This window comes from Littorina saxatilis, linkage group LG8 (assembly GCF_037325665.1).
Source record: "Littorina saxatilis isolate snail1 linkage group LG8, US_GU_Lsax_2.0, whole genome shotgun sequence".
In the NCBI taxonomy this organism is placed as follows: domain Eukaryota; kingdom Metazoa; phylum Mollusca; class Gastropoda; order Littorinimorpha; family Littorinidae; genus Littorina; species Littorina saxatilis.
This window is the reverse complement of record NC_090252.1, coordinates 8,086,275-8,107,484: the sequence shown is the minus strand read 5'-3', so window position 1 is coordinate 8,107,484 and position 21,210 is coordinate 8,086,275. Positions and strand designations below refer to the sequence as shown.

Here is a 21,210-nt window from a genome sequence, read left to right as displayed (position 1 = left end):
TTTCTTGCTGAGACTGTGACTTCTATCATTGCTCAGAACTTTAATTTGCGATTGATTGTTTAGTGTTGTTTGTGGACTATATCAATTATCAATTTATTTCTGTTATGTGCAGGATGTAGGTAACCCGATGTAATCTTTAGTTCTCGACTAGAGCAGGACGGGCAGAAATTTGTTCAGCCATTTTAACGCTTAGAATGACATGTACTTGAGGATCATTTTGATTTCAAACATCGGAGCGGATACATGGGCTTTTGGTGCTTTACTTTCAGTGTGAAGCAGAAGACTGTGTCGTGGTAGCTTCCTGTGTCATTTCCACTGTGACTTTGTGTTTGCCTAATTCATTCAGGACTTTGAGTGCTGTGGAATAAGGAAGTAATTAATTGAATACTGCTGTTATGGGCATGTCATCTTGCTTGCGTAGTCACAATTCTTTTACTTCCGAATAGACTTTGAATGTATTGTTCTTTGTGATTTGTTTGCATCGTCTGAACTGTTGAAATCCAGTTTGAGAAATACTGTTTTTGCTGTTGTTTTTGCTTTTAGTTGTTGTTATTGATTGGGTTTCTTTTCTTTCAATCTGCTTTTGGTAAGTTGTATGATGGTTAGTTTTCTGAATACGATATTCGTACAGCTCATTTAAAGGCACTGAATACGATATTCGTACAGCTCATTTAAAGGCACTGAATACGATATTCGTACAGCTCATTTAAAGGCACTGAATACGATATTCGTACAGCTCATTTAAAGGCACTGAATACGATATTCGTACAGCTCATTTAAAGGCACTGAATACGATATTCGTACAGCTCATTTAAAGGCACTGAATACGATATTCGTACAGCTCATTTAAAGGCACTGAATACGATATTCGTACAGCTCATTTAAAGGCACTGAATACGATATTCGTACAGCTCATTTAAAGGCACTGAATACGATATTCGTACAGCTCATTTAAAGGCACTGAATACGATATTCGTACAGCTCATTTAAAGGCACTGAATACGATATTCGTACAGCTCATTTAAAGGGACAGTTCTGCGCATGTAAGCAATTCGAGTCATCATCTTAGATTTAACTAGACTATCATAAAGCAAACCGGCACGGTTGGCCTAGTGGTAAGGCGTCCGCCCCGTGATCGGGAGGTCGTGGGTTCGAACCCCGGCTGGGTCATACCTAAGACTTTAAAATTGGCAATCTAGTGGCTGCTCCGCCTGGCGTCTGGCATTATGGGGTTAGTGCTAGGACTGGTTGGTCCTGTGTCAGAATAATGTGACTGGGTGAGACATGAAGCCTGTGCTGCCACTTCTGTCTTGTGTGTGGCGCACGTTATATGTCAAAGCAGCACCGCCCTGATATGGCCCTTCGTGGTCGGCTGGGCGTTAAGCAAACAAACAAACAAACACACAATCATAAAGCAAGACCATCCCTCCATTTGAACATGTACCAACAATCAGCAGCCTTACTGCTTCATTTCTTAACAGACACTGGTGGTTTCTTTGTATTAAATTAATTCATCAAACAAATCTGCAGATGCAGGATGCATCATAGAGTTCAATTTGAGTACCTAAGACGGGCGCAGTGGCGTGGTGTGAGTTCGAATTCCGGTCGCTGCCGCCTGGTGGGTGAAGAGTGGAGATTTTTCCGATCTCCCAGGTCAACTTATGTGCAGACCTGCTAGTGACTTAACCCCCTTCGTGTGTACACGCAAGCACAAGAGCAAGTGCGCACGGAAAAGATCCTGTAATCCATGTCAGAGTTCGGTGGGTTATGGAAACACGAAAATACCCAGCATGCCTACTCAACGAAAGCGGAGTGAGCTGACTATGCTCTCAGAGTATAGTGTGGGGAACCCAAATGGGCAAACGAGCTCACACGCAACCAGAACATTCTGGAATGCTGAAGAAAAAGAAGAAGAAGAAGTACCTAAGGAGAGGAATTTTCTTATGCCATGTACAAGTCAGGGCAGATCTGAGATGGTGAGCAGAACTGTTTTCACGGTGAAGATAGATTGTCCCGTTAACACACTGGCAATATGGCAGCTACGTTTCAAAGCGTATTATATTCCGCCAACGTGTTTTTTCACTAAAGTATTTAAAGCAATTTTTTTTTTAGAGAGACTGAGAATTAAGAAGAGGGTGGTGGCGTACGTATGTGTGTTTGCGTGTTTGTGAGTGTGCGTGGGTAGAGCACCCCCCCCACACACACACACACACAAAACATCAACAAGAAAACCACTGAAGAAATCTCCTTGAAACTTGACACATAAATATCTTGATGATCATTATTTTGTCGTCATAGTCTTTTTTTTAAGATTAGGCAACAGTGTGTCGATTGAATCGATTGAAATGATGGTCGATCAAGCAATCTTTGACTAAGTCCGGAATATGGGATTACATTTTAAATTCAAAACTCAAACATTAATTAATCAACGGGTTAATTAAAAATCGAAGTATTCATTGACATTTTAATTTTGTTAACTGATTCATTAATTATCATATTCTGAATCCAACAACATATAGATGTAACGTTTACTCTAAAAATGGGCTTAAAATTAATTAAAGAAAATTAAATCTTTGTTCACATGCTACGTAGAGCCTAACGCGACCCGTCTCGGTCTTACGGTTTGGGTTTGCCAATAACTATTCTAGGGATTTTAGTGTTGATAGTTTTGTTTCAGGCAAACAGGTTGACTAATATGCTTTTTAATTTGTTTTATATCGCTTCACGAGTCTTTTATTTTTGTTTTCACAGGCGCCGAATTTGAATTTCCGACACTGGACAACAGCAGGACCATCGTGTTTGACAACATCGAGCTTGACATCGCCTTTAAAGTCATCCTGAACTGTAGTGACGACGAGGCGTTGCATTTCACAATTCGCAAAAATGGCGGGAAAGCACTTGTCTGCTTTTTTACTTTATACAAATCAAGTTGTGCCCCACCCGATGACCTTGTGTGCCAGTGTCCAAAGAATGCTGACAGCCTGTATCACTTTGTACTGACCGCTGACCCGTCCGTTGTTGGCACGTGGACATGGTCGTCTCGATCAGGGCAGATCAGAGAAAAAAACATATACATCGCAACGAGAGGTAGGTACGCAATGGAAAAGACTGAGCCGGTGAAAGAGAGAGAGAGAGAGAGAGAGAGAGAGAGAGAGAGAGAGAGAGAGAGAGAGAGAGAGAGAGAGAGAGAGAGAGAGAGAGAGAGAGAGAGAGAGAGAGAGAGATAGAGAGAGAGAGATGGAGAGAGATAGAGAGAGAGAGAGAGAGAGAGAGAGAGAGAGAGAGAGAGAGAAAGAGAGAGAGAGAGACAGACAGACAGAGAGAGAGAGAGAGAGAGCTCCCAAGAACTCATATTTTGAAAGGGTCAAGGTTTTAAGCTTGGCCGGCCTAATAGTCCATCCTGCTTTTTTTCGAGAGAAACCTAATGTGTAGTAGTAGTAGTAGTAGTAGTAGTAGTAGTAGTAGTACTACTAGTAGTAGTAGTAGTAGTAGTAGTAGTAGTAGTAGTAGTAGTAGTAGTGGTGGTTGTGGTAGTGGTGGTTGTGGTAGTGGTGGTGGTGGTGGTGGTAGTGGTGGTGGCGGGGGAGAAGCACTCAATGCCATGTGTGCTTCAGCCTCATTTTGTTCAAATGTGACATTCAAAGGCCGCTAAACCACTGTACTAAACACAGAATGAGAAGTTGTGTTATACTATTCCAGCAATTGTTTGTCACGCACATATAACTAAGTTAAACGGAGAAATGAAGGCACTGCCCAGAATAGCATCAAGCAGATAAGACCCCTAAGTCATATGTATTCTGACATGTCAGAGCAGCTCAGAGTAATCCAAAAGCAGGAGAACTGAAACTAGGCAATGAACAGTTCCTTTCACAGAGACCTCCACCTCCTCGGAGTCTGGAAGCAGGGACGCGACGGACGGAGAAGCCACGGGCCCTTCAAGGTCAGAAACTTCAGCATTGACAATTGTTGCTGGTGGCTCCACCAGAGCACCAGAGACCGTTACCACAGAAGGTGCAAGGAAAGGCGAGACTGGGATGCCTTTCTACGGGTTCGTCACGCTGCTCTCCAATGGCGTGGTGGTTCTTGTCATCGTCGTCTTTGTCATCATCATTGTAGCTGTTATACGAAGAGGTTGGTACTTTGTGTGTCGGTCTGGCTGTCGGTGTGTGAGTCTGTCTGTCCGTCTCTCTGTATGCCATTGACTCTCTCGCTTAGTAATGTTTTTCTTTCTGAATATACCTGGCTATGTATACATGTCTGTGTGACAACATGATTGACTTCCAGTGGTCGTGTTAACCTCCTGTTTAGCAATTTCTGTCCGTGTCTGTTTGTCTGTCTGCCTGGTTCAGTGTGCCCGTCTGTCTGCCTGGTTCAGTGTGCCCGTCTATCTTATATTTTTACTGTATGCGTTTCATTCTGTCTACCTCTGTCTCTGTCTTTCTCTGCCATTCTCAGTCTATCTTTCCGCCTTCGTCTCACCGTTATCAATTACTGTCTCTCTGTCTGGCACCTCATCTGTCTTATTTTTTTAATTTTGAGTCGGCAATGTTTTCTGCAATTTTGTTTCCAGGAAAACGGAGAGGTCTGCTTTTGCAGCAGCTCCCTATATCGCTGCAACAGCAACAGCGACTGCTACCAGGCATACCCAGGGAACACCATATTCATCTGCAGCCACCAATTGCTCTGGCGGAGACGAAAGGCGGACGACACTATCGAAGCGAAGGGTCAAGCATTTATGATCGAATCTATGACGATGAGGACGAGAGCGCGGGAGGTAATTATCAGCATTTTATTAATGTTTTATCGACATGCTATGTAGTATCATTCTAATGTATCGAGGTAACCCGCAACACGGTGGCCTAGTGGTAAGGCGTTCGCCCAGTGAGCGGGAGGTCGTGGGCTCGAACCCCGGCCGGGTCAGACTTTAAAATTGGCAATCTAGTGGCTGCTCCGCCTGGCGTCTGGCATTATGGGGTTAGTGCTAGGACTGGTTGGTCCGGTGTCAGAATAATGTGACTGGGTGAGACATGAAGCCTGTTCTGCGACTTCTGTCTTGTGTGTGGCGCACGTTAAATGTCAAAGCAGCACGCCCTGATATGGCCCTTCGTGGTCGGCTTGGCGTTAAGCAAACAAACAAACAAACAAATCGAGGTAACCAAATATTCGGGAAAAGTAACTGAGTTTATGAGTGTCTGAAGTAGTGTGCGTGTTAGAGCTGGATTGATTATGTGGAGAAAAAGGAAATGATAACAATGTGATTAAGGTTGCCAGGTATAGAATCCAGTACTATTTTCTAAGTGTGAGGGTCCACCATATACACTGCCAACGGCTGTTATAACAGCGCGACACAGTCTTACTGAACCAGTCTCCGAACCAATCTCCGATTTATTTCTTTGCTCCCGATTCTTCTCTTGATTTAAAATTCACTCTTCAGCTGGGCGAGGGCTCCATAAAAAAAACACACACAAATGTGTGCTTATGTCACTATCCTCGTTAAATACGATTTCTCTAATCTTACCTCGCCTTCTATTTTTGCAGGTGTACGTGCCAGTGTATCTGCTCCCGATGTTCGCACATCAAACCTGTCAGCTAACTCCTTTCACCCCACACCTCCAGTAAGACAGGCTACATCAGCAGAGGACCAGTCTTCATCGCAACCAGATGACTACCTTCATCCCTCACTTTCAGCAAGAGAATCTTCATCAGTAAAGGTCCAGCCTTCATCGCAAACAGATGATTATCTTCTTCCCACACCTTCAGCAAGAGAATCTTCATCAGTAAAGGTCCAGCCTTCATTTCAAACAGATGATTATCTTCTTCCCACACCTTCAGCAAGAGAGGCTACATCAGTAAAGGTCCAGCCTTCATTTCAAACAGATGATTATCTTCTTCCCACACCTTCAGCAAGAGAATCTTCATCAGTAAAGATCCAGCCTTCATCCCAAACAGATGATTATCTCCACCCCACATCCTCAGCAGCAGAAGAAAGGAATTCATCGCACTCAGAAGATTATCTTCAACTGATACCTTCAGCGACGGAAGATGCATCGGCATTGTATCAAAACACCTTGCTGTAACACGATAAAACTAACTCAGAAAACAGGACAGAAACTGGTGGATTCAATTGTAAATGTGTTGGAGAACATGAATTATGTCTTGAAGTACCGGGTACTGGAATAACGAGTATACTACACGCGTGTATGTTATGCAGTGTCAGATAGATATGACCCCATTTCTTTTGACAATATACTCATCAGAGTTAACGATCTGTTGCGGGATTGATCACCTGCACCGAGTGATAGCCGACAACGTGTTTTGCCCGAGACCACGTGAGTTTCGCTTGAGGTCGAGGTGACGGGAGTTTAGAAAACCGACACGCGCGCTTCGCCAGTGAAACGTGGCTCCGATCTGCAGATTTTGTTGTTGTTGAGAAAAAGGCATCATATTGAGTGGATAGTACACAACATACACATCGCAGTCAGTTATTTGCTGCGATCGTAGTTTTAACTGGTCGACCGCGTGTGTCCTGTTTGTACAAGAAAAGGGGCGCAACTCTTCCACATCGCTTGCAAATCCCTACAGAGTTATGCCGAACATTGTCTATTCTAGCCCTGGTGGTTGCCACGGAGTGTATAGAAGCTTCAATCGTCCCTTCATTGACCGGATTAAATGCTCAATCCGCTGTCATTTCACTACTGAACATTGTTTCTTCTGTTCACTTTTTTGTTAACATTGTAACGGCATCCTAGAAGAGTGTTTTAGCTGTTTCAACACACGGGTTTAGCTGCCACTTTCGCGTGGCTTGTTCCGCTTTACCGCCATTTGGCCTATGAGTCTTAAATGACAATTAAAGGCAGAGTTATGAAAAGAGAAAGACAGACACATCGGAAACGAAAAGCATTTGACGCACATGCTGTCATAAAAAGACGTCATGACGAAGTTACACGCAAAACGAAAGAGATTTTGAGGTCATTTGTTTTCGTTCGGTCGATTCCGTCGTGCAAATGGCTGGTCCGTGATCAGACTTGACACGGCGTGAGTACCCAAAACTTCTTTGTTCTCTGTTTGCACTGCAGCTGTGAAATAATCGCTTGTTTGTTTCAGTCGTGTAGGTACAGAGTTTGCTTCTGCAATCGCTTTGTTCATGTTGATGATGGTTTTGTGAGACAAATCAGCGTGTACAAGAAATGTGTGTAAAAAAACCCACACCACCCATCAAGGAGGCAATGACTATTGTGTTTGCAGTTCGCTACAGTTAATTTGATCTGTTTAATGTATGTCCAAACGAGCCATAAGGCTTTGAAATAAAAGCTACCATGCATTGCTCGACGATCGGAACACAGATGAGGTCCCAATTTGTAGAATACAACTATGAATCGGTACGACCTTCCATCACCACCAGATTGTGAACAGAAGGGTTCATGGTCGGAATCAAGAGGTCAAATTTGCCTGGGTCCCATTCGAAACGTCATAATTTCATTCAAGATTTCCTTTTTACGTTAAGTTTAGTCAAGTTTTGACTAAATTTTTTAACATAGACGGGGAATCGAGACGAGGGTCGTGGTGTGTGTGTGTGTGTGTGTGTGTGTGCGTGTGTATGTGTGTGTGTATAGAGCGATTCAGAGAAAACTACTGGACCGATCTTCACGACATTGTACATGAGAGTTCCTGGGTATGATATCCTTAGAGCGGTTTTTTCTTTTTTCGATAAATGTCGTTGATGACGTCACTTCCGGCTTTTTGTGAAAGTCGAGGCCGCACTGTCACGCCCTCATTTTTAAATCAAATTGATTGAAATTTTGGTCAAGCAATCTTCGACGAAGTCCGGACTATCGGATTGAATTTCAGCTTGGCAGCGTACAAATTAGTTTATTAGTGTGCTCATTAAAGTTTTCATTAAAATCAAATTTTCAATAATAGATTTAAAAATGATTGCATAGTATTCATCACTTGCTCCTGATTTCAAAAACATATACATATGCCATGTTAACTATACAAATGTGCTCAAAATTACAGAAAATAGGTTTAAGTAAGTACTACGTTCGCGCGCTACGCGGAGACGAGCGTGACCCGTCCAGGGTTTTTTATGTGCCAGTCGAGACTATCTTAATATAGTCTCGGCGATGACTGTTTTTAGTGTTAATCTGTTACTTTGATGCCGACAGCTTGACTAAATGGTTTTTTTCGCTTCACGCGACTTGTTCTTCTTTACTGCGGCTGCGCAGGTTATTTTCCCTGGTCATGGCCGAAGTTTAGGCCTATACTGAGCAAATAACGCGCTATATTTGCTCACTAGAATAACAGGGATAAGAAGGAAGGTCGTGGGATATGTAGAGGTTACATGCCGAGTCTCAGTGATTATCAAAAATAATGGTCGAAGTTAGCGGATCATGAAAAATGCGAGCTTTAGCGAGCTTTTTCATGACCGCGAACTGAGACCATTATTTTTTATAATCACTGAGACGAGGTGTGTAACCTCTTTATTCCTCCTTTCTTCAGTTATTCAAAGAAAAGAGGAGGTTTTTTGCGAAAGTTTGATCGAATCCTATTCGATTCACTCAACCAGTCAACCTGCGTAGGCGATCGATTAATGCGCGGTTGTATAGTTCCGTGCAAATCATTCCATTCTGTTAACACTTCTTGTCAGTTTTCCTATTTTGGACTAAAATCAAGTACACAGATATGCTGTTATTCTGCTGTGGCGGCAAAGGCAGATATTGTGTGTTCTGTATATGTTTTGGTATCGGTTAGGATAATGTTCTTTCGTCAAATGGGACTAGCAGACGAACTTTTGCACCCGTGTTCCAACGTTAAAAACTGTATGAAGTTAAGTTTTCTGGGGAAAATAGTGTATGAAACCGCTTTATGTTGTTTAAATTGATGAGATGTGTGCATTTGGTTGCGTGTGATCTGTTTATTAAATGAAATATTGTTGAAAACTGACCGTCGGATTGCAGTCTGTTGTCGAAGAAACTGAGTGAAAAGAAGGGGAACTACTCTTGTCGCTAGACAAAGTATGAGTTACTTGCCTTGGGAAATTGCTTGTGATGAACGTCTGATCTAGATTCAGAAAACAACCGAACTCATGGATTTTATATGGAGATTCATGTGTTCAGGCCTGTAGTTGTTAATTTAAATGCGGTATGTTTGTATTGTTTGCTCCAGAGATGTATACTTCGTACATTAGAGCGTTCGGAACTTTTCAGTCGCAAAAAGTAGTACCGAAACAGAACAGCTTCTCGACCCATTGCACTATCGAGGATTCAGGCTGTTGCTGGGTCGTTATTTGTTTGGTTGCTGGGTCATTATCAAAAAATAACTACCCCTACAAGTTTACAGAGGTAAAGAAGCAGAGGGGGGAATAAATACAATACAATTCAATTCAATACGTGTTTGTATCAATCGTATTAATCACATTGTGGATGACAACAACCAAAGGCAAATACAATAAACGGTAAAACCCAACAACATTTAACCTCATTAATTCAAGTTAATACACTCTATCGCGCACACCTCTCGCATGGCCTCTTCCTTCCGCTATGCACGTCAGGCGCCTGTGATCTACTAACGTCGCTTCAGTATCCCGGGATTTGCTTGTGCCCGATGGTGTGCATGGTGCATTTTCCGCGTCTTTTCCATGTTGACACCTGGCGGTGAATGATCTGCTGTGCATGTGGAAGCGGTGCCATGGTTGCTTGAACGGCCAGTCACTTTCGTTCACAGAGAGAGCTTTTGTCAACAATTTTTTTAACATGATAAAAAACAAAACCAACACACACCGCACAAACCCACACACACACACACACACACACACACACACACACACACACACCGTGGCACACACACACACACACACACACACACACACACACACACACACACACACATAACCAATAATCAAAGCTAGGCAGTGACACAAAAAGGTGGAAAAGATCGAGCAACCGAGTTTATTAATTTATTCACGATACATCAGTATAAATGCGCGCGCATTCGTGTGTGTGTGTGTGTGTGTGTGTGTGTGTGTGAGTGTGAGTGTGTGTGTGTGTGTGTGTGTGTGTGTGTGAGGTCATACCAGAGTGGGCGAGATAGACAGAGTTAGGCAGACAGTCAGAGCAAAAAAGCATAACACGGCCGAATTAGACACACACAGATAACATTGTTTACAATATACGCCTGTGCTGAATGTCCACAATTTGATACGATGTGCAAGCCAAGGGTTGAGCTGCGAATAAACATTTCCTGTCAGTCAATATAAATACATGCAATGTACCACCTTCTGGCGTGCCCCATTATAGGTTTGAAGGACACGCCTTCAGGTATGCAAAATTATATTCACTAGCTAGATTATGACAATCTGGTGGGCCAGACACAAAGCGCCCGGACAGACGGACAGACAGACAGACAAGCCCACATAATATGCATAACCAGCTGACTGCACATAGCTAAAATTGTTAGCAACCTTTCTGAGCATTTATTCGTAAACACGACGGCGTGTGCATTGTCCCCACGATTACGGGAACAGCAATACATTTGTTTTTAAGAAATTGAAACGGAACGACAATGTTTGATGCAAAATGTGAGAGGTGACAATTTTGAATGTGTCGTCACCGTTGCTGTTCATTGGAAGAGTGTGACCTTGGTCTACCGGAAGTTTTTAAAGTAATGACACAGTCAAAGGATTGTTTTTCACCAACATTGTCAAGGTAAGTCCAAAGGGGCACAAAAGTGTCGGACGCCATCCTTCATCAAAAAGTATTCAATAACATCCGCATCCAGAATGTGTTTGCTAACATCGTTGTAGCCGCACTAGGTCTGTGTCAATCTGTGATATGTAAGGTCGCACAAAATCGTCTCTTAAAGTCCGTTCGTTCCCTAAAGCTAGAGCTAGAGTTGTTTTTTTCTTTCTAGGCACCGATTGCAACACTGACTGAACAAGAATAACCCGAGTTTTAAAAGGGCATTCTCATAGAGTGCTGAACCTAAACCTGAAAAGGTCCGTTTTTTGTTCAACCAAGACTGCTACCGGTTTTGAGCTAAGAAGCTCTCATTATGCATTCTCTTGGCAAAAAACGGAGAAGAATTCTCAAACTTCTATGCAAAAGAGAAAACCACATTAATTTTTCTGCAGTAGGCTGTCTGCATAGAAGAGAATTTTCATTGGACTCTCCTATAACTGTCAGTGAAGAGTAAGAACAATAATTTCGAAGTATCAGAAACAAGTCACGCCAATAAGATGTCATTATTTGATGTTTTGAGAAAAACGCAAACAAACTTTCTTTGGTTTCTATACAATCTGCCTATCTAAGTTTAGTTATAAGTTGCAAACTGCCTGTTTCGAGCGGTGACAGCTGGATACACGTGAGATAAAGAGCTGACAGCAACATTTTCAATCAAAAAAACTGCATAACAACTCACAAAGAGCTTTTATATAAACTTGGCCAAAAAATTATTGCACCAGTTGCCCCTACCATTTTTTTCTTAGCATGCAATGTCACGATTTTTTTTCCCCTGAATTAATACGAATATTTGTTTAGGTCTTTCGGAAGCGTTGCGTAATAAGACACGCTTAGTATACACGTTCACCAAAATCAACACAGATTTTGGTCAGCCTTTTGGTCATAACTTCTGAAATTTCTAAAGCAATTGAATTCATTGAGAACTTGAGCAGCTATGGCTCTTTCAGTGGAGGACCCCCTCAAAAATGGCCGCAAAACGTGCCTTTTTTGGCCTCTGAAACGGTTGACCCCTACCGCCTTTGTCAAAAGGCCACACAAAGACTAGAGAAGTAAGATGCATCAAACAAAATGCTTTGAACTGGAAATCGTATGGCATTTCTAACGGTAGTCATAAGTGTTTGGTAAGTGCACATTCTGATTTTTTGCAGATTTTAAAACACGGGGCTATGGTTTTTGTCAGATCGATTTTAGGGGTGACCTTGTTTGACAGGCTGTAACGGGATGCCTATACAAATTACCACCGGTCGGACAAATGATATAAACGGTGGACATAATTACCTTTTCCAGCATATAAAGTTGAACTAAAATAGATTGCGTTTTACCGCTTTTGTTAGCGTGCGAAAGTTGTTGCAATAATGTTTTGGCCAAGTTTACTTTCATATTTTCAAAACAAATATTTTTATATCATTAAAAAAAAGTGCCTAACTCAAGAAACGAGATCGGCAGTTTTGTTTACGTTACCGTGGCAATGGTTTTTGATGGTCTGAGAGTTTGTACTTTCTAACACATAATATATACCCTTCCAGTAGCTTCCCCTGTATTTTACTACAGCAATGCCTAACACTGAGATAGGTATTGTCCTTATGAGCATGACGAGCTGCTCTTAGTTGTTGAAGCAACGAAATAGAAAATTGAAATGAGAGCTAGGGCTACTAAAATTGCCAACATGTGCACTCAAAATGTGTTTATATCACGTTATATATATACACACACATCGCCACCACAGTTATCGCCACACACTGAAAGAAGTATATGCCTAATTAAGATATTCCTTTATTTCAAACAAGTAAATCATACAAACTACATTATTTTCTCCATGATAGATAATTTGTGACCCTCCACCACGGAATGAGTCGCATGTCACCTTTGCATGATTTTCATATTTTTACATTTTCCTAAAGAGTTTTTTATGCTCTATCCAGTGGTGAAAACCGTTTTAGAAAAAAGCGAAAACTGTTTGAGTTATAAGCCTGTGACTAAGGTGACCCTCACACTGTTACCAGACACTCCCCGGACTTTTATTAAGCCTAGCGCAGAACCGCGCGAGGTGACATGCGACTCATTTCGTGGTGGAGGGTCACATTTTAAAGAGGATTACAATGTTTACTCCTTCTTAGATGTGGTATAGACCATAACATATCCATCATTGGTATCAAAGATGCATTCATACCACTGTGATAAAGCTCACATTTTCTTTAAAAAAAAGAAGTTTTTATCTTAACACTGAGGCCACTTTATATAACAGTCACCACAAGTGCATGAGGTACTCCCGGGCAAATTTGGTTTTATTTGACAGACAAATGCATATAGTCTCCGAAACCACCTACACCTGTATCTATGTACCCAAAAATGGCAGCAGCTATACGTAATTTTAAGACAAAGAAGCTCAGATATTTTGAAAAATGAACTTCAGAAAAAACCACTTTGTTGCCCAAAAACGGCAATATCAGCTTAACCGCAGACAGCAGAGTAGATATTTCTGAGTAAACTATCAAGTAATTGGAAGGTGTTAAACAGCAAGGAAAAAGATTGTTTGCGTGCAACATATGCATTTCTGAAATTGTGTTACGTCACGTCATTTTCACTTTTCTGGATAATAAAGAGACCAAAAAGCAATGTACTCACGTTAAAATGACGAACACGGAACGAATAACAGCGACGTTTCGACCTAAGGGTCTTCTTCAGGCACAAAAACACACAAGTCGCGTAAGGCGAAAATACAATATTTAGTCAAGTAGCTGTCGAACTCACAGAATGAAACTGAACGCAATGCCATTTTTCAGCAAGACCGTATACTCGTAGCATCGTCAGTCCACCGCTCACGGCAAAGGCAGTGAAATTGACAAGAAGAGCGGGGTAGTAGTTGCGCTGAGAAGGATAGCACGCTTTTCTGTACCTCTCTTCGTTTTAACTTTCTGAGCGTGTTTTTAATCCAAACATATCATATCTATATGTTTTTGGAATCAGGAACCGACAAGCAATAAGATGAAAGTGTTTTTAAATTGATTTCGACAATTTAATTTTGATAATAATTTTTATATTTTTAATTTTCAGAGCTTGTTTTTAATCCAAATATAACATATTTATATGTTTTTGGAATCAGAAAATGATGAAGAATAACATGAACGTAAATTTGGATCGTTTTATAATTTTTTTTTTTTTACAATTTTCAGATTTTTAATGACCAAAGTCATTAATTAATTTTTAAGCCACCAAGCTGAAATGCAATACTGAAGTCCGGCCTTCGTCGAAGATTGCTTGGCCAAAATTTCAATCAATTTGATTGAAAAATGAGGGTGTGACAGTGCCGCCTCAACTTTTACAAAAAGCCGGATATGACGTCATCATACATTTATCGAAAAAATGAAAAAAACATCCGGGGATATTATACCCAGGAACTCTCATGTCAAATTTCATAAAGATCGGTCCAGTAGTTTAGTCTGAATCGCTCTACACACACACACACACACACACACACACACACACACACACACAGACACACACACACACACGCATACACCACGACCCTCGTCTCGATTCCCCCCTCTACGTTAAAACATTTAGTCAAAACTTGACTAAATGTAACAAATGACAGACAGAGAAGCAAGGGAAGCTACTCGAGGGGAAGCCAACAATAACACAGGCAAGAAAAAGTCAGAGTTGAAAAGCGGCAGTTTTGAGGTCTGTAGACCAAACAAAATGTTGGGGGGGGGGGGGGGGATGAATGGGAACGAAAGAGAAAACTCACGTACCCGTGCGCGCACACACACACACACACACACACGCGCACACACAACCACACACACACACACACACACACACAAGGTGGAACAGCAGGGGGAAGGTTTAGATGAATGAATTAACGGCGGATGTTAATTCCATCGGGGCAGGTAGTGCCGAGGGATGATATGATGTGGGACTTGATAATGTCAAATCTCATCAAGGACGTTTTGTAAGCCACACTCTAATAGCATATCAGAGAAAAGTGCATTCATTGGGCGTTTAGTTGCAAGTACCTCTGATGAGATATCGCATAAACACCAAGTTCCGAAGTACACCCCCTAATTTTGTAAGTCAAAATTATGTCACAAAAGCCTTTTGAGAGGCACTATTACAGGTAAGGTTGAAGGGTAATGGACTTAACATGTACGTTGATACATAGAAAAATGCCTGCTCTAAGCGTAGGTGCAAAATATATAAAGATACCTGTGAATAAATGTATGCGCGAGACGATAACTGTGTCTCATTCAGTGAAATACCGCCTTTATACTTGCCTTTTCCTTATATTTTTAGTGCTGGTTTCCATGAGAGTTACACGGGAATGTGTTGACTTGATAAAGTATCCTTGGCGGATGATGACATTATTCAGATTTACTGCAGTAAAACTGAATAATGTCATCATCCGCCCCAACAGTCGGTTTTACTGCAGTAAAACGTAAATGAGTTTTATTGCAGTAAATGGTTTTACTGGTAGATGACCTTGAATATAAAATACCGCCTTTTTTCCAGAGAGAGGGCCATCGCCCTCATTCTTCTGGTACAAGCATAATAATTCAAGCCGTGACAGCAATTATCTGACATTTTGAGAAACCACAGAATAAGAGTGTAATAATAATAACAAATAAGAAATGGACACCTTAGCTGGCTTAGCTTTGTTGTTCATCAACAGCATATCTGACAACTTTCATTTTACCGACGAAAACTATGAAGAAACTTTTATTCAATAATTTGAAATTACAAAACGTTACAACGCATACGCACAGCAATATAATTTATATTGTATGTCATTATATCTTAGATGAATCTCTTGGTCCACCTTTCTCAGCATTGGTTACTTCAGTGCAACGAACATGCAAACAAAAACAAAAACAAACACAAAACCACAAAAAACGCAATAGTAATACATGTTCAGATTTCATAAAGTCTCGATGGACAAAATGTTGAACAATTCTCACTATGTACATATGTGCAGTGCTATCCCTAAAAATAAACACACACACACACACACACACACACACACACACACACACACACACACACGCACACACACTACACACACACACGCGCACACACACACACACACACTACACACACACACACACACACGACCCCCCTCCCGCACACATTCACATACTAAGTCTTGTGTTTGCCCCATGTTGCTATAAAATCCTCCGTTTCAAAGCATATCATAGTACCCTTAACAAAGCCTGTGTACTTCCCATTTCTGTCAGGCATCAGGTCCCTAACTGCCCAAATGCAACAGCTGTACACGGGGGCCTTCACGCTTCTGCTTAAATTTCCATGTATCCATTCAGTAAACCAGGTGTACGCTTGTTTCCTTTTTGTTTCGTTCTCATCATTGTGCAGTAGCTGTTGGGGCTCCCACGCCATGGCTCTATCCAGAACTTTATCTTTGAATGCCTGAAGACAGAGAGATGAGTAAAGAAAAATAGAATCAAAAACCTAAAATGATAGGCAATTGGAACGTTTGTTTATTGACACAACAAAACGTTACATGTAGTGAAAAGAAAAAGAAAACAAGTCACGTAAGGCGAAATTACTACATTTAGTCAAGCTGTCGAACTTACGGAATGAAACTGAAGGCACTGTATTTTTTCACCAAGACAGTACAGATTCGTCAATCCCCGCTTGAAGGAAATCGTTCACCTTCCACGTGCAAAACGTAGTGATATTGACACGCCAGATTAGCGCGGTAGCGTATTGTGCTAAGCAGGAAAGCGCGCTTTTCTGTATTCTTGTTAACTTTCTGAGCTTGTTTTAAATACAACCTATCATATCTATATGTTTTTGGAATCAGGAAATGATAAAGAATAAGATGAAATCATTTTTGGATCGATTTCTTACATTTTAATCGTAAGACTAATTAATCTATTTTCGTTAATTGTGATCACATTTTAAGAGTAAACATGACATATTTTTAGATTCAGAATGTGATGAAAAATACGATGCAATCAATTTTAAACCTGTTTGCAAAAAATCGATTTTAATAACAACTTTAATTAGCAAACTCATTAATTAAATGTTAAGCCTCCAAGCTGAAATGCAATACCAAAGTCCGGGCTTCGTCGAAGATTATTTACTTGACCAAAATTTCAACCAATTTGGTTGAAAAATGAGAGCGTGACAGTGCCGCCTCAACTTTCACGAAAAGCCGGATATGACGTCATCAAAGACATTTATCAAAAAAATAAAAAAAACGTCTGGAGATACCATACTCAGAATCTCTCATGTCAAGTTTCACGAAGATCGGTCCAGTAGTTTTCTCTGAATCGCTCTACACACACACACACACACACACACACACACACACACACACACACACACACACACACACACACAAACATACAAACATACACACGCACACACGCTTACTTGGGAGGTTGACAGGCATATGCCATATGGCTTTTTTCTGCAGCAGAGTCTCTCGTACTCTTCGGGCATTTGGCGGCAGAGTCCGCACTCACACCAATCAGGCAACCCATCAACTTGATCAGAGGCGCCTGCGCTTGTAATGACAGCCGAAGGTTCTAGCTCCGCACCCTGGCCTGGTTGATTCAGATTCTGCAAGCAGCAATTATCATTTTCTAGGGCACTGGTTCTGCTTTAGCATACCAGTGTCAAGCTCTTGTGGACGCTCACCATAAGATTTTGCTAACAAAATCATAAGTTTTCACCAAAAAGCATAAGACAAGGTGCAAAAAGTTGTTAGATTAATCACCACAAGAACTAAATACATGCACACACACACACACACACACACACACAAAAACAAGAAATCAGCCTTATATCACACATAAGAAAAACACAATTTTCTCAACACTGAACTGCACTGTTTTCTGTAATTTTGAAATGCAAAGCATGTTTAAATGTAAATTTATTGTACCGAGAATCACCTAAATTGTACAAAGACAGTACACTTCCAACCAGACACACATTTAGTGATTTACACCCCTCACAAATGTTTTACCAGAATGCACAAAAACACCACTTGATAGTAAAGGCACAAGACAAGTGTGTATTAACAACATTCATTCATTGAGCACAGTGATTCAATCAGTGAATCATGAATGGAAACCCCCACCACAAAAGAGAACATTTTATTCAAACAGAACATGTAAAACACAAATTACAAGCCAGAAACTCATCAGTGTGTGTCTCAACAATCAAGGACAAATACCAGATCAACAAAAATATGACATGTAAATGCTTTAGTTTGAGGTCGCGCATGTTTTAAAAACAAGTCGTATATGATCGGTTGTGACAGACATCCGGTGTCAACTTTCGCTCTCTACCTCTTGGAAAATGCATCATAACGCCCTTATTTTATATGGCCTCACACTAGGTACATCGTGAGAAAATACTGTGTAGATACTAGAACAACAAAACATATGACATGTAGTTTGAGGTCGCGCGTGTTCGGATGTGACAGAAATCCGGCTTACTACTTTCGATCGCTAGCTCTTGGAAAATGCATCACAACTCCCTTAGTTTCATTTCTATGGCTTAAAACTTCGTACAACGTGAGAAAATACCTTGGAGATACCGAGAACAACACAATAGTACATGTAACTGCTTTAATTTGAGGTCGCGTGTGGTCAAGCGTTGTCGCACAGTATACTCAGTCAGATCGCGCTGACGGTGTGCACATGCGCGTTGCCTTGTACTTCCGCCGGCTCAGTTACCGCGAGATTTTTTTAGCTGAAACTTTGTTCTCGAACGAACCTTTGCGATCTTTTTTTTTATTTGACCAAATTGTTTTGTAAAAACCGTAAGATCTTCGGCATACGCCGTAAGACTTGAAAAACATCAAAATTCCATAAGAATTACGCGAAAAACCTAAGACTTGACAGGTATGCGTTACCAATTTGGTATTTTTTGTTTGCTTGTTTATTTTTGTTTTGGTTTTTATTAAAACATATAAGTAGATAGACTGATAATAACCATTTTCGTTTCATATGAAGATAGACTGATAATAAACAATGTTGTTTTGCAATATGCATTTGTTTTGATCCTCCCAGGACTGTCTGAAACTGCTATGTAAGGAAGAATCTTGTGAGCATTAAACACAAGCGCTGACCCTCAGGTGGTCAGGACACCTTCGTATGTCACTTTGCCCTTCTGCGTTTTATTCAGTCGTACTTTTTCACATCAAAACGGTAGGGTTATCATTCTTAGTTATGATCCGCTATTGCTGATGCATATACCATGCTTATTAGATACTACAAAATGTGCTTGGTTTATCCTCTTATCCGTTAAAGCCAGGAACCAAGTATTTTACTACCACCGTGTGCCGCTTCACTAGCAAACTTCAAAGTTTCATCCCACGTGGTTCGTTAATGTCTAGAGATCTGAGTGCAGACAGAAAGACAAGCAAAGAAACATATTGAAACCTACGTAAACCCACTTTCTTTTCTCAATGAAATCTGGTCACGTCGAGTTCCACTTCTGATTTATCAAGATAGGCTTAATTGTTTTTTTGATTCGTAAAGCGTTGCCGCAAAATAGGACTACACACATTTTGATGAAAAACATGATTGCTTCGCTTGTGTTGTCTAAGCGAGTAGATGCTAGACAATTTTTCAGATAAGTGTATTTTCTGTATAACAAGTGTTTGTCTGTATGCATCCACTTAAAAGACCGCCGGGTCAAAGATCCGTGAACGTATCGTTTATTTTGTCAATAATTACACGTTCCAACAACATACCTTTCCATAAGTCAATGTGTGGGAAAGGCAGAAGAGCTGTACTGAAACTAGACCTATCTTTGACTTTTTATTCAGAGATTGTAAGGAAGAGCCTCCTTGTGATATATCTTAAACATCAATACTGCCTTATTCAATTTCAACTGTGACTAAAGTGATACGATATCAAGTAACTGACATTTTTCATCAGATGGAACTTTGGAATCCTGTGAAATGAGTTTTAATTACGGCGATAAAGAGAGTTTAGCTTCTTCATATATACATCACTGTAACAATACCATAACGTTGAGAAGTAATGTGGGGCATTGTGTGTGCGTGATATTACCTGAGTGTTAAAATGTCTGCATACTTGTTCAATTGCGACTGTAAGAATAGATTTCTCGATAACGTTTTTAAGTTAACTGAGGTGAATTCGCCGTTTCAGTTTTGAATCGAGTATAACGCCTAGAACCATGTGTTTGTTAACTGGTTCAATTGGTGTGGTGCTCAAGGTGATATTCAGAATTAAAAGTGCAAGTTGTTGTTTTTGTCCTGTGGTGATCACCATACTTTTGGTCTTATCTGGGTGAATAATGGTGGAGTTTGTTTTACACCAATCAGACTCTCCATCGATGCTTTTTGAAAGTGACGTTTCAACAGATGAAATATTATTACCAGATGCGTACAATGGCGCATCATCAAGGAAAATATCGTTTTATACTTAACAATCTTGTTTTAATGTTTGTAAGGCAGATCGTTTATGTAAATAGAAAAGAGGAGTGGTCCATGGACTGAGCCATGAAGAACTCCTCACTTAACATGTCCTTCAGAGGAACGACAAGATTAAAAACAATGTTAGTGATTGACAATTTGTAAGAGGAATAAGGATCATTTTCGGGGTAAGGTGGAGTGGTTCACTAAATAAAATGCCTTTATAAAGTAAAAACAAGTCGCGTGAAGCGATATAAGAACATTTAATCAATCTGTAGGCATCAAACTAAAAGATCAACTTCAAAAACCAGTCATCGGCGAGACTACATTGAAATAACCTCGGCTAACCATATCTCTGTTTCTCAGGTAATACATTTAGTGAAATAATGAAGAAATGTAAAAAGCAGATACATAACAAAACACACACAAGGAAGGCAACAAAATGCAAAAAGGAAAAGTCCTTATCCAATGAAATTTGATCTATCAATTCCCACAAGTGTTTTTTTCATCTAACCCTTTCCTATTGCCGTCACAGAATCGATTTTGTTTTATTCTGGGCACATTTTCAGAGTTTACACATCATATCTACATAATTTTGAATTCAGGAAATGATAAGAAATACAATGCAACCATACATAAACAGACACACACACACACACACACAGACACACACACACACACACACACACACACACACAGATACACACACACAGATACACACACAGACACACACACACGCACGCACACACACACACACACACAGACACACACACACACACACACACACACATCGCGCACGTAGACATACTGCCTGTATCCCTCTCCCTCTCTCGACCTCTTTTCTCTCCTTTCTGTGCCTTTCTCCCCCCTCCCCCATCTCTGCCACAGAGAGTAAGAAATTCAGAAATGATAAAATGTATTCACCTTAGTCTCCGCAGATTCTTCATTGTCGGTGTTGTCCTTTTGCTTGGGCTTACTCGCTCGCCCTCGACTGCGTTTGCGCCTGAAACCAACTCGTTGAAATATATATCCTTTGTTTGCTCAAGTTTGAAACTGTGCATG

The 21,210-nt window shown here is 40.8% G+C and overlaps 2 protein-coding genes and 1 long non-coding RNA gene across 3 annotated transcripts in view; 1 reads left to right on the top strand and 2 right to left on the bottom strand.

Moving 5' to 3' along the window:
• LOC138972688 (uncharacterized) overlaps positions 1-21,210 on the bottom strand; it is a 68,751-nt gene that overhangs the window by 27,930 nt on the left and 19,611 nt on the right. The window lies entirely within an intron of this gene.
• On the top strand, positions 3,870-6,841 carry LOC138972152 (uncharacterized). Its single transcript, XM_070344913.1, has 3 exons — positions 3,870-4,131; positions 4,571-4,774; positions 5,539-6,841. The coding sequence occupies exons 1-3, from the start codon at positions 4,035-4,037 to the stop codon at positions 6,075-6,077; spliced, it is 840 nt and encodes a 279-aa protein (XP_070201014.1). The 5' UTR covers positions 3,870-4,034; the 3' UTR covers positions 6,078-6,841.
• Positions 14,542-21,162, bottom strand: LOC138972151 (uncharacterized). Its single transcript, XR_011457463.1, has 3 exons — positions 21,073-21,162; positions 17,130-17,318; positions 14,542-16,157 (listed from the first exon to the last, which is right to left on the bottom strand). It is a non-coding gene; the product is annotated as an uncharacterized lncRNA (long non-coding RNA).